Source organism: Giraffa tippelskirchi, chromosome 12 (genome assembly GCF_054371585.1).
Source record: "Giraffa tippelskirchi isolate mGirTip1 chromosome 12, T2T-mGirTip1v1.2.pri, whole genome shotgun sequence".
Lineage (NCBI taxonomy): Eukaryota > Metazoa > Chordata > Mammalia > Artiodactyla > Giraffidae > Giraffa > Giraffa tippelskirchi.
Window position 1 is genome coordinate 149,459,181 of NC_137286.1, and position 12,388 is coordinate 149,471,568.

At 58.5% G+C, this 12,388-nt stretch overlaps 1 protein-coding gene across 1 annotated transcript; it reads left to right on the plus strand.

Annotated features, from left to right (window-relative positions):
* The first annotated feature begins 1,579 nt into the window (after window positions 1-1,579).
* PROZ (protein Z, vitamin K dependent plasma glycoprotein) lies at window positions 1,580-11,223 on the plus strand. The gene is made up of 8 exons (XM_081547305.1): window positions 1,580-1,662; window positions 3,641-3,980; window positions 6,016-6,040; window positions 6,425-6,538; window positions 8,136-8,267; window positions 8,552-8,637; window positions 9,787-9,904; window positions 10,564-11,223. Exons 1-8 carry the CDS (start codon window positions 1,580-1,582, stop codon window positions 11,163-11,165), a joined length of 1,500 nt encoding a protein of 499 aa, XP_081403431.1. The 3' UTR covers window positions 11,166-11,223.
* The last annotated feature ends 1,165 nt before the right edge of the window (window positions 11,224-12,388 follow it).

The window sequence follows — 12,388 nt, forward strand, 5'->3', positions numbered from 1 at the left end:
GAGACAGCTCTGGGGACACCTGGCTCCCATCACGCTTGCGTCTCCCCTTGTTGGGGCTGAGCCTTCGGGTTACTGGGCAGGGGAGCTGGGCCCTGGGAAGGGAAGGCAGAAGCCCCCACCACCCACAGGCCGAGCCATCCCCGCAGGAACCGGAGCTGGACTCGGAGCATCCGCGGGGGCTCAGGCTGCGCCGTGGGGAGCACGCTCTGGGCCTCGCAGGGCTGACTCAGTCTGGGAGGACCTGCCTCCCGAGGGAGGCGAGGCTGGTCTCAAGGTGGCCCGAGCCAGGCCTGTGCCCCAGGACAGCCAGTCTGCCGGGCGTCTCCGAGGAAGTCAGCTCTGGGGACAGGAGGAGCAGGAAGCTGACAGAGAGGAAATGCGGGGGACGGGGTCTGACCGTCCTCCTGAGAGTGGGGGCGCCCTCGCCCGCACCCGCGGTCCCCGTGGGGGGGACACAGGAGCGCAGAGGGGCACGGGGGGGGCCCAGCGCTGGGGACGGGCACATACAGGGTCCCTGAGGCCCCCGGGGGCCTGCCTGCAGCAGGCACAGCCCCCAGCCCTCGGGGCTGGAGGGTGGGGCTCCATCCTAGACGGGCCCTCAGAACAGCCACTGTGCCACCCCGACAGGAGCCCAGAGCCCCAGGGAAGGTCGTCCTGAACTACGAGCAGGACAGCGTGGCTCTGATCAAGCCAGCAAGTAGGGCTGTGCCCGCCAAGACGACGCCCAGAGCAGGCTCAGCCGGGCCTCCAGGGTGCCCGCATCTGAGAACGAGACTGCCTGGGAAACACCCCGCACCAGAGTCTGAGGGAAACTCAGGGTGCAGGGGGGCGCGTAGGGTTCTCACCAGGGACCTTACCAGGCAGGAACCCGACACACAGGGCGTGCGGGGATGGAAGGAGAGACCCAGCGACAGGGACAGATGGAGGCAGTGTCCCTGGTGGACTCCGGGCTGACCGCCCTGTGAGTGTGCGGCGTGCGTCTGCTGTCCCCTGGGACAGTCAGCGTCCTGCTCCCCTCGTGGTGCTGAGCGTGGTCCTCAGCGAGTGTCCGCACGTGGCACTTGGCGCCCCAGGGAAGCTGCTCTCCCCGGGAGGCGGTGGTGGGCTCCCCTGCCCTTGACTGTGGACGTCGTGAGGCCCCCGAGGGTCTGCCTTAACCCCTCCCCAGGGGGCGCGGTCCCCGCCTCGCTGTGCTCAGGTCTCTCCCGAGGCAGAGCCTGTGACCGGCTTGTCCTAAACGGCCCCGGGCTCTGTGCCATCTTCTCTGCTGTCACTCTCAGCACTAGGGAGAGGTGACACCCCCCAGCCTGCCCCCCACATCCTCGCCGGAACACTGACGTGCTCCCACTTCCGCCCCCACGAGCCAGCGCCGCGTCCCCCTGCCTTGGGCTCCCATTTCTCCGTCGTTTTCCCTCTCTGCTTTAAACAGAGAGAGGCGGGAGTGGAGCCTGCACGCAGGACCCTGAACGCACTGACGCAGTGTCCTCTGAGGGCAGCCTCTCTCTGCGGGGCCGGCTCCCTGCCCCCACGTGGCCGCCCTGCCCGTGGAGCCGGCGGGGACTTTGGCCGCGGGCTAACCATGGCCGGCTGCATCCTGCCGCTGCTCGCTGTCCTCGGGCTCCTCTCCCTCCTCACCCCGCACGCCGCCCGGCCCCCAGGTAGGTGCGCTCGGGCAGTGGGTGGGCACTCAGGGGCTTTGTCTGGGAGCTGAGGGGCCCCGGCAGGGCCAGTGTAGTCTGTGCCCAGCTCCTGGTCTCTTTGCTATTCGTGACGAGTATGTTGAAAGTAACCATGTTCTTCGGGGTCCCCAGGGGCCCAGACAGAGCTAGCCGCCAGGTCTGGGGCTCAGGACAGGATGGGGCACAGCTTCTGGGGAGCTTGGAGGGGACCCCAGCCCCTCCACACCCCCTGTCCGGGGCCCCATCCCCCTCCTCAACCTTGCTATACCTCTGAACCCAAACCAGCGACCCAGACAGGGGACCCTGGACCCCTGCCGCCCATGCGGCCACGGTGCCCACCCCCCACCTGGAGGCCAAAGTCAGGTTGCTGGGAGCTCAAAACACACCCGATTGCAGAGCTGCAGCACAAAAATCAGAAGGCAGATTTAGTTTTTTTAACAGTTGTTGTGTGTTGAAACAGTAGTATTCTGGATCTGTTGGTTAGATAAGTATATTATTAAAATGTCATAACCTCCTCACGGCCCAAGGGGACCCAGGAGGAGACCCATGCCCAGCCTAGGCCACCCTTCTCACCGCTTGGAGGAAAGAGACACGGTCCCCAAGGGGGAGAGCCTCCCCCCAAGTCACTGCTGTTGGCCTGGGGTCTGGAAACGGCAGCAATCTCATGTCCCGTCTGCCTCGATGGCGGAGACACCGCCTTTCTCAAATCAGGCTCCTGTCTCAACCCACGGGCCAAACATGGTAAAAGGAAAACACACAAGGAAGCAAGACAACCATGAACCTTCAGGAAAAAGAACAGAATCAGACACGGAACACAGGAGACGTGCAAGAAAGATACGAGGAGGAAACGAGAGACATCACAACGCTCACACAATGTGAAAAGGAATCTGGTAGGACTGCTGGAATGGAAGCATATTCGCTTGAATATTCACCTTAAAATTCATTGAGTATGGATTTTAATATATAAAATCCATTAAATATAAAGTGAAAATAAAATAACTCACTTTAAAGTATATTCACTTTAAAATCCATTAAACAAATGAATCAACACAAAGCATTTGGAGAACAGTTCTCCTTTACAGCAGAATGCTGACAAGCAAGTACAAAAGAAGGAGAATTGGTAAAGTCATTATTTCACAGGTAAAATGGTAATAACTGATTCAGGAGAAACTACTTCACTGATGTTGAAAACATTTGGCTAAAGACTATTGGGGAGGCAGGACATCCGCATCTCAAAGCATCTTCCTCACCTGTGGACACCATCTGTGCAGTGTCCCCTAAACTTCATGTTCTCTCAGAACCTCAGAGTGTGACCTTTAGTTGGAAATAGGGTCTTTGCACATCATCCTCAATTAGTGAAAGGGAAAGTCGCTCAGTCGTGTCCGACTCTGCGACCCCATGGACTATATACATACAGTCCATGGAATTCTCCAGGCCAGAATACTGGAGTGGGTAGCCTTTCCCTTCTCCAGGGGATCTTCCCAAACCAGGGATCGAACCCAGGTCTCCCACATTGCAGGCAGATTCTTTACCAGCCGAGCCACCAGGGAAGCCCTAAATCCAATGATCGCAGTCCTTATAAGGAGTTTCCACACAGTCCTCCCTGATGTGGCCCTGGTCCCCATATTCCAGAATGGTGCTTAGAGCTTCAGCCATCACATCTGTGTCCCAGGCAGCAGGATGCGGGGAGGGAGAAAGAAATGGCCAAGAGCCACACCAGTTGTCTTTTTTCAAGAAGGTTCCCAGGAGCTGCAACTTGGCCCTTCTGTTTGCATCTTGGTGGCCAGCGTTCGGTCACACGGCCACCCTTAGCACCAGGAGACCTGCATGGACCTTAGCATCTGGCCATGCAGCCTTGTGGCCAGCTAGAAATGGAGGGCTCTCGTCCTCGCAGAGGACTGCCCGGAGCGCACAGCCTGCTCTCCGCCCCGTCCTCTCGGCTCCCGCTCTCCTGTTCTAAGCTCCGTCCTCCTCACCTGGCTGCACGTGAAGGGCTGGGCCACTGTCAGGAGCAGGAGGACAACGTCTTCCCAGTCTGAGGGCCCCACGTGGGTCCACCCGCCCATCGCCCAGAGCCTGGCTCTCCGCCCTCAGCCCCGCCGCGCTGAGGCGCCAACACCCCTGTCTCGCCCCGCAGTGTTCCTTCCCGCATCGAAAGCGCACGAACTTCTGGCCAGATGGAGGCGAGCCGGCTCCTGCCTCTTAGAAGAGCTCTTCGAGGGGCATTTAGAGAAGGAGTGCTTCGAGGAGATCTGCGTCTACGAGGAGGCGAGAGAAGTGTTTGAACACGACGAGTCCACTGTGCGTATCCCCGCCACACACCCACCGCCGTCCGACCACTCTGCTGCCTCTGGGGGCGTGTTCTCTCAGAGAGACTCAAATAAGTAACCTACTCACGTAGGCGGGAGGTCGGTTTAACCCAGTTGTACAGAAGAGGAATTGGACACTGCAGGGAAATCACCTTCCCCAGCCTGTAAATGGGGGGCCCTGATGGCAGCTTAGTGCCCCTCAACCCCCTAAACTCTTCCCTCAGACTCAGCAAGCTAGCACCCAGAGTAGCCGGACTCCTCAGAGAGGCCACCCAGCCTGTCAGGACTCTGACAGAATTTAGTGTTTTTAATAGAGATGAAATGGTTTCAATGTATCAACAACACAAAAGTCCTCCTTGGGACGCCTCCACAGTAAGAACATCTCTCATAATCAGCAACCTGGATCACAAGTGACGACATGTACAGTAAAGACCACGGCCGAGACCTCGCCAGTCTGTTACCAGAGGCTTGTCAGGGAGTAGACAGAGGGGCTGAATGTTTGTGCGTGAATTCTCAGAACAGCAAAATATGTAATATGCTTTACATATCAAGGCAGCAATATTTAAAGTTGATTCTGAACGAATGTTGACCTGTTTCTTGAATATATCTATATACATGTTTTAGGGGGCTTCCTTCATAGCTCAGTCAGTAAAGAATCTGCCTGCAATGCAGGAGACCTGGGTTCGATCCCTGGGTCGGGAAGATCCCCTGGAGAAAGGAATGGCAATCCACTCCAGTATTCTTGCCTGGAGAATCCCATGGACAGAGGAGCCTGGTGGGCTACAGTCTGTGGAGTTCCAAGAGTCGGACACAACTTAGCAACCAAACCACCATGTATTTTAAGATCTATTTATGTAGTCATGTGTTTTCGGCTGCGGCAGGCTTTCTCTCTCGTGGCAAGTGGGCCCCTCTCCCTTGAGGAGCTCAGGCTTCTCGTGGCGGTGGCTCCTCTTGAGGAGCACAGCTCTGGGCTCGTGGGCTCCGCAGCTGCGGCCCGAGGGCGCTGGAGCACGGGCTCAGTCCCTGTGCTCGCGGGCTTAGGTGCTCCGAGGCGCATGGGATCTTCCTGGGCCAGGGATGGAACCTGTGTCCTTTGCATCGGCAGGCGGACTCTTTACCATGGGACCAGGGAAGCCTCGCTCTAATATATTTTTTAACTGTTTTAAAATATATTTTCCTGGATGCCCATGTATAAGAAAACTCCTCTGAAATAGACCATCTTTCATAGAACTGGGAGAAATGAAGACTTCCTGGTGAAGGGAAAGCTGGGCTCGCCCCCTGATGCTGCAACCGCACTCGAGCCATCGGAAGCCGGGATGGCGTGCGGCCTGCTCATGCGCTTACCTCCAGGCTTTAAGCCTGAGTAGTATCCTACCTTTAGATGCCCTGCCCGAAAACACCTCCCATACCCAATTTACAAATGTCCATCATTGTTGAATTGGCTTATAAAACAGAAAAAGGGTGTGTGTGAATCGCTCACATCTGCATCCCGGCACTCTGCGGAGTGGGGCCCTGGAGACGACTGGGAGGGAAGGAGGGGGCCCGGGAGGCCGTGGGGTCTGTGCTGCGTCTCAGCTGTTGACACTTTCCCTTCCTCAAGTGGGTCACAGCAAATACACACTGGACAGAACGTGGAGCACACGTTGCTGTGGATGTTCAGCCACTCCTGTCCTACCCTTGCGACTCGATGGACTGCAGCCCACCAGGCTCCTCTGTCCACGGGATTTTCCAGCAAGAATACTGGAGTGGGTTGCCATGCTCTCCTCCAGGGGATCTTCCTGACCCAGGGATTAAACCCGCATCTCCTGTATTGCAGGCGGATTCTTTATCACTGAGCCACCTGGGAAGCCCGGAACATATATTAAAGAGGTCATTAAGTAGATGTAGAGAATTTCATATTCTTTGTTTCAACCAGCGTTTCCCTACTAAGTGAACAGAGTCAGCATTTTCTTCTCTTCAAGCTCAGCCGCAGGAGAAGGTGGAGAACAGGTGTTTGATTTCTAACACTCTTATGTTCACTCGGACAGGATGAATTCTGGAGGACATACCAGGGTGAGTGTCCCCTCCACCTGCTGCCTCCTCTGCTTTTGGCTTCGATGGGAGGAGGCAGTCCGCTCTCCAGGACTGAGAACTCGAGGCCAGAGGATTCCCAGTGTCCAGCCTTGGGCTCCTGGACCTGGACCCAAAGGAAGGGCCCCAGGCCCGCAGGGTGAGGGGGAAGCTCGCTCGCCCCCCGGGGGCTCCCGTGGGCCCTGTGCTGATGGCCAGAAGCCGGTTAAGCTGCGGAAGGCAAGGCTTGCGGGTGCTGTCTGGGGGCCACGGTGACCGGGAGTCTCCAGGAGGCCTCTCGGCAAGGAGACGGGGTCTAGAGGGGCAGGCGGGCCGGCTGGGCCGGGGGCGTCAGGAGGTCACTCGCACGGGGCGTCCTCTCCGCAGGCGGCTCCCCGTGCGCCTCCCAGCCTTGCCTCAACAACGGGTCCTGCCAGAACTTCATCCGCGGCTACGCCTGTACCTGCGCCCCGGGCTACGAGGGCCCCAACTGCGCCTTCGGTGAGCCCCGCCCCTCCCCGGCCCCTCCCCGACCCCGCCCCTTCCCAGGGCCCCTCCCCTCCCTCGAAACCCCGCCCCGTACCCCGCCCCTTCCCCGGGCCCCGCCCCTCCCCGGACCCGCCCCTCCCCGGACCCGCCCCTCCCCGGACCCCCCCCGGCCCTTCCCCGGACCCCGCCCTTCCCCCTCGGACCCCGCCCCTCCCCGGACCCCCCCCGACCCTTCCCCGGGACCCCGCCCCTCCCCGGGACCCCCAAGCTCCTCCCCCCGAGACCACGCCCCTCCCCCGGACCCCACCCCTCCCCGGGGCCCCGCCCCTCCCCCCCGGACTCCGGCCCTCCCCGGGACCCCCGCTCCTCCCCCCGGGGCCGCGCCCCTCCCCGGGACTCCGCTCCTCCCCCCCGGACTCTGCCCCTCCCCGGGACCCCCGCTCCTCCCCCGGGACCCCAGCCCCTCTCCGGGACCCCGCCCCTCCCCGGGACCCCGCTCCTCCCCCGGGACCCCAGCTCCTCCCCCGGGACCCCGCCCCTCCCCCAGGACCCCGCCCCCGAGGGTGAGCACGAGGACGCCGTGGGAACCTGCTTCTCCCCTGGGAATCACCCTGTAAACGGCCGCCCTGTTTCCCCGTGGGGTCCCTTCCTCTTCTCCCTGTTCCCGCCCCCACATTCAGACCATTCACTAGCTATTCTCCGGGCTCCTGGGTGACGGGTCCGGGGCTTAGCCCAAAAGGGCACGGCTCTCTGGGTCGTGGGTGCGAGAGCGTCCTCAGCTTCATCACCTGGTGTCCCTTAAACGTTGCGGGTTGGGGCGTCGGGGAGCGGGGCAGGGGGGCAAAGCCGATTCCCGCCAGAGACCCCTCATGCAGAAGTGAACTCGGCCCTAGATATTAAGGCGGAACCTGCCGGCGCTCTGCTCCAGCGGCCTCCCTGAGAGCTCGGCCCGGTGCTGGGAGAGCACCCCAAGTGCAGCGCGCCGAGCAGGGTTCCCAGCTTCACCCCACACGCGTCCCCTCCCCGTCCCGACCCCCACCTCGAAGAAGCCCCTTAAGAAGTCCGGCTGCCGTGGCGGGAAGTGAGCCCACAGAGGGACAACGCGGATCCTTGTGAGGGGCTCGCACACCCTACCCCGCCCCCACCGGGCTCCACCCCCCGTTCGTTCCTGACCCCGAATGGAAACGCTCACATGAGCGCGTCTGGAATGAAAAGCCAGAGCCCCACGCTCAAGGATGGTTCAGTTCAGTTCAGTTCAGTCGGTCAGTCGTCTGGGACTCTTTGCGACCCCACGGACTGCAGCACACCAAGCTTCCCTGTCCATCACCAACTCCCAGAGTTTGCTCAAACTCACGTCCTTTGAGTTGGTGATGCCATCCAACCATCTCATCCTCTGTCATCCCCTTCTCCTCCTGCCCTCAATCTTTCCCAGCATCAGGGTCTTTTCCAATGAGTCACTTCTTCGCATCAGGTGGCCAAAGTATTGGAGTTTCAGCATCAGTCCTTCCAATGAACACTCAGGACTGATCTCCTTTAGGATGGACTAAAGGATAGTTCAGAATGGCTATTTCCTGGGTAACATTTCTGGTTCCCCTTTTTCTCTTTTTAGCTAAAAACGAATGTCACCCTCTGAGGCTGGATGGGTGTCAGCACTTCTGCCATCCGGGACCGGAGTCCTACACTTGCAGCTGTGCAAGGGGCCACAAGCTAGGCCGAGACCACAGGTCCTGCCTCCCCCACGGTGAGCCTCCCCCCCGGGCCTGCCTCTGCAGAGACTCTGAAAGCCCACCTCCCCAGCTGTGGCTGGTCGGGGGGGTGGGGAGGGGGCTTCCCAGCTCCCGCCAGGCTTCCCTACCCCCCCCATCTCTGAGAGCAGGTATGGAATCCCACCTGCTCTGTGTATACATGAAGTATCTCAACCTAACGGGCACCACGGAGCAGGCTGGAAGGGTCAGCACCACGGTCACCCGGCCGCCTGCCCTGGGAGGCACTGACCTTTCTTTCCGTGTGGCTGCCACAATGAAGACAGGTGCGCGTGTGGAACTCTTGACTCTGAGTGCTGCCAGAGGCCCCAGCGGAGCCAGCAGAACCTTCTGCCTTTCCCGTGGCAGGTAACAGAAACACATTTTAATCTTTGGTTACGTTTCACCCGTCTGTCATCTCTCCTTTTTTTGATTTAGGCGAACTACCTACAACCTCCACATTGCACTTCAAAGCACTTTCTCATGCTGAGCTCACAGCTTCAGTGTCTTATGTTTTAACTATGCAACACACGAAGTTATTATGTTGACCCTTCTCCCAAACTATTTCAAGCACTTTCCTTTACACTCATCTGCTACTTTGACCAGTATTTTATTCTTTTCTTGCTTTTCTAGTAACTCTATAAAATAAGCACTATTTTTAGTAATACTACCAATGTGGGTTTGGGTTTACCTCCATTTTGCGTTTTCCTTGCATCCCAGGCCTCTAATACAGATCACCCCGTTCTTCCTCAGCCCTGTCAGGAGAAACACCACGTTGGCCACAGACCTGACTTTAATTTTCTAGCAGCCACGTGCATAGAAAGCAGGTGAAATTAATTTTGATGATGTGCTTTACTTACCTCAATACATCTACATATTATTTCAACATGTAATGAATAGTTTAAAAACTGAGATATTTACGTTTCCTCTTTCTACCTAAGTCTTGGCTCTTGGCCATGTAGTGTACAGCATCTCTGACTCGCAGCACATCCAGGCTTGGACCAGTGGATCACAAGTGCTCAGTAACCATAGAGACCATCATTTGACAGAAAGCTTTACAGGTTGCTCTGGCAACCGGGCTGCGCTCGGCCCCCTGCGCATGCGCATGCACACCTGTGTGCAGGTGCGGAGCGGCGTCTCCCTCCCCTGACACTTACATGAGTGTCCAGCGGGTGGAAGCACGTGGCCGCTGTGTGGAGGCCTGGCCAAGCCACAGCTCAGTGACCACCAGGACTGGAAGAAGGGTCAAGGGAGGGGAGCTCAAGTGAGGGGCGAGCCGGGGGTGGGGCTCAGTCTCCCCCGAACTGCACCTTTGCTGACTGCCCCCCCAACCCCACGCATCCATCGCTCACCTCTCCCCTTCTCACCCCTGCTCTGCCCGCTGAGGGGGCCTCAGTAAAGGGTGGGTGCGCTGGGCTGGCTGGAGGGTGTGCACCCCACATTCTCAACCACGACACTGTGCTCCCCAAACGCTGCAAACGGAGGCTAACTCGTTCTTGTCTGTTTTGGTTTTTAAAGGTAAAACTAACCAATTCCGAAGGAAAAGACTTCTGCGGGGGTGTTCTAATACAGGACTACTTTGTGCTGACAACAGCAAAATGCTCACTATTGTACACAAACATTAGTGTGAAAACAAGTGAGTACTTTGTCATTGTTTTATAAGATGGCACCGGAAACAAAAACTATCCTATGTAGAAATAAAAAGAAGCACTTTAATCTAGAATTCTTGCTTCTAATGAAATACAGACTTGGTTTAGCTTCCCACTGGTGAGCTCACTCATACAGTCAAAGCAACGGGACTAGCTAGCGGAATTCTGGGCACAGCACGCAGGCAATGCGGAATTTGCAGCCGAGGAAAGGGGCACTTGGTTTGACACTGAAGTGGAGCACCCAGACCTCCGTCCTTGCGGGCAGGGGCTGTGTTGTGAACCGCTCCATAGTGCTCCCTAGGACCCATGAATACTGAATGCATTTTACCCTCCATCCCCAGACATTTTTCAGTCAACAGGTCATCAGCCTAGAAAATGACTCCTCAACAGGCAAGTCTGATTCGCTTGGAGAGGTTCCTCCTAAATCTTCCTACTCTTCCGACCTTTTCAGCTTCCCCTCACTGTGCCCCCGCCGCGCCCCCAAGATGCCTCACTTGGTTTTGTAGAGAAGAGTGTGAGAGAGACCCCTCCCTGGGGTACTCTGGCTCCCTGGGCAGATGGCGCAGTGATGGCGCAGGACGGGGCGGGGACGTGGGGGGAGGGGGTGCAGGGAGTCGCCCTGAACCCCGGCCCCGCCTCCTTCCAGGTTCCGACTTCCAGGTGCACGTGCAGGGCGTCCACGTGCACACGAGGTTCGAGGCAGACACCGGGCACAACGACGTAGCCCTGCTGGACCTGGCGCGGCCCGTGCGCTGCCCTGATGCCGGGCGGCCCGTCTGCACGGCCGACGCGGACTTCGCCGAGCGTGTCCTGCTGCTGCAGCCTGGCGTCCTGGGCGGCTGGACCCTCCGAGGCCGCAAGATGGTGCCCCTGCGGCTGCGGGTCACGCACATGGAGCCCGCGGAGTGCGGCCGGGTCCTCAATGCCACGGTGACCACGCGGACTGGCTGCGAGTGGGGTGCGGCGGCCGGCACGGGGCGGTGGGTGGCAGGCGGCGCAGTGGCCCGGGAGCACCGGGGCGTCTGGTTCCTTACCGGCCTGTTGGGCGCCGCGCCCGCTGAGGGGCCCGGGCCGCTCCTGCTCATCAAGGTCCCCAGATACACGCTCTGGCTCCGGCAAGTCACTCAGCAGCCGGGCCTCGTCAGTCTGAGAGGCGACCAGGGTCAGGGGCGTGATGGGGAACCGGTGCAGGGTGACCACGGTGGGCGGTGGGCGCCGACAGCCCTTCCTCCGGGACCTCTCGTCTGAACTGAGCCCGCAGGAGGGAGGGAGGTGCGTCCAACAATAAAAGTGGACCCTGAACAGTGCTTTCCTGAACCGGCCGGGGAACCGGGGTTCAATCCAACAGCCGCGACTCTGGGTTGAGGGGGGCGGGGATAGTTGCACAGCGACCTCCCAGCTGTGCTGAGGACCGGGGGTGTGGAGCTCAGGAACCCGGCAGCACAGGGGAGGAAGGCGAACTAGGGCCTGTGCGGGGCCCACGTCTGGGGCGGGAGCAGGCGAGCAGTTCTGCATGGAGGGCCCGCCGGCCCCAAGAGGGCAGAGCGGCCCCTGAACCTGCAGCGTCCACACCAGCGAGTCCTACCCAGACTGCAGCCCCCCTCCCCGAGACAGGACCCGCCCCGTCTGCGCCCATCTGATAGCAAGAGCACCTGGACGGACATCGGACATCGTGTGCACTTCCGCCATCATGTCTAAGCCAGGTGTCTGGCTAACCGAGGATGGAGGGGCGCTCACGGCTGAGCTCCCGGGACCCCAGGGTGGGGCCTCGAGGGCAGGTGGGACCCAGGCTCATGCACAAGGGACCACACTGCTGGGGAAGGCAGGATTGTTTTAAGGGGTTAGAACTATGATTTATACATTCTTCTGACTGGAAAATTGGTAGGATTTCAAAGTCTACTGTTCTTCCATTGCCTTCCTGTTTTTGCCAAGGTCCTTTCAGAGAAATGGGCCAGTGCATCTACAGATTGGACAAAAAAAGTTAATTTTGGGGTTAAAGTATATATCAGAAATTAAAGAGAGTGTTTTCAAATTGTTAGACTTAAAAATCTGAATTGTGTTTAAACTCCCAAAGTGCAGCGGTATTATTTTCCAACTGTCTAAGGTCATCAGCTGCCCAGGATTTGAAATCTAGCAAAGGAGCACTGTGGTTTTACATGAATAATCCTGCAAAAATATCTGCAATCTTGCTGCTGACATTAATTTGCCATACAAATCTGTATTTGCTGGAGTAGAAACCCTATCTGGAAATTACAACAAACAGCGCAGGCAGACGTAGGACTCTCCCTGAAGTATTTATAGGCTGTACTTCCCTGGTGGCTCAGACAGTAAAGAATCTGCCTGCAGTACAAGAGACCTGGGTTGGACTCCTGGGTTGGGAAGATCCCCTGGAGAAGGGAATGGCTACCCACTCCAGTATTCTTGCCTGGAGAGTTTCATGGACAGAGGAGCCTGGCGGGCTACAGTCCATG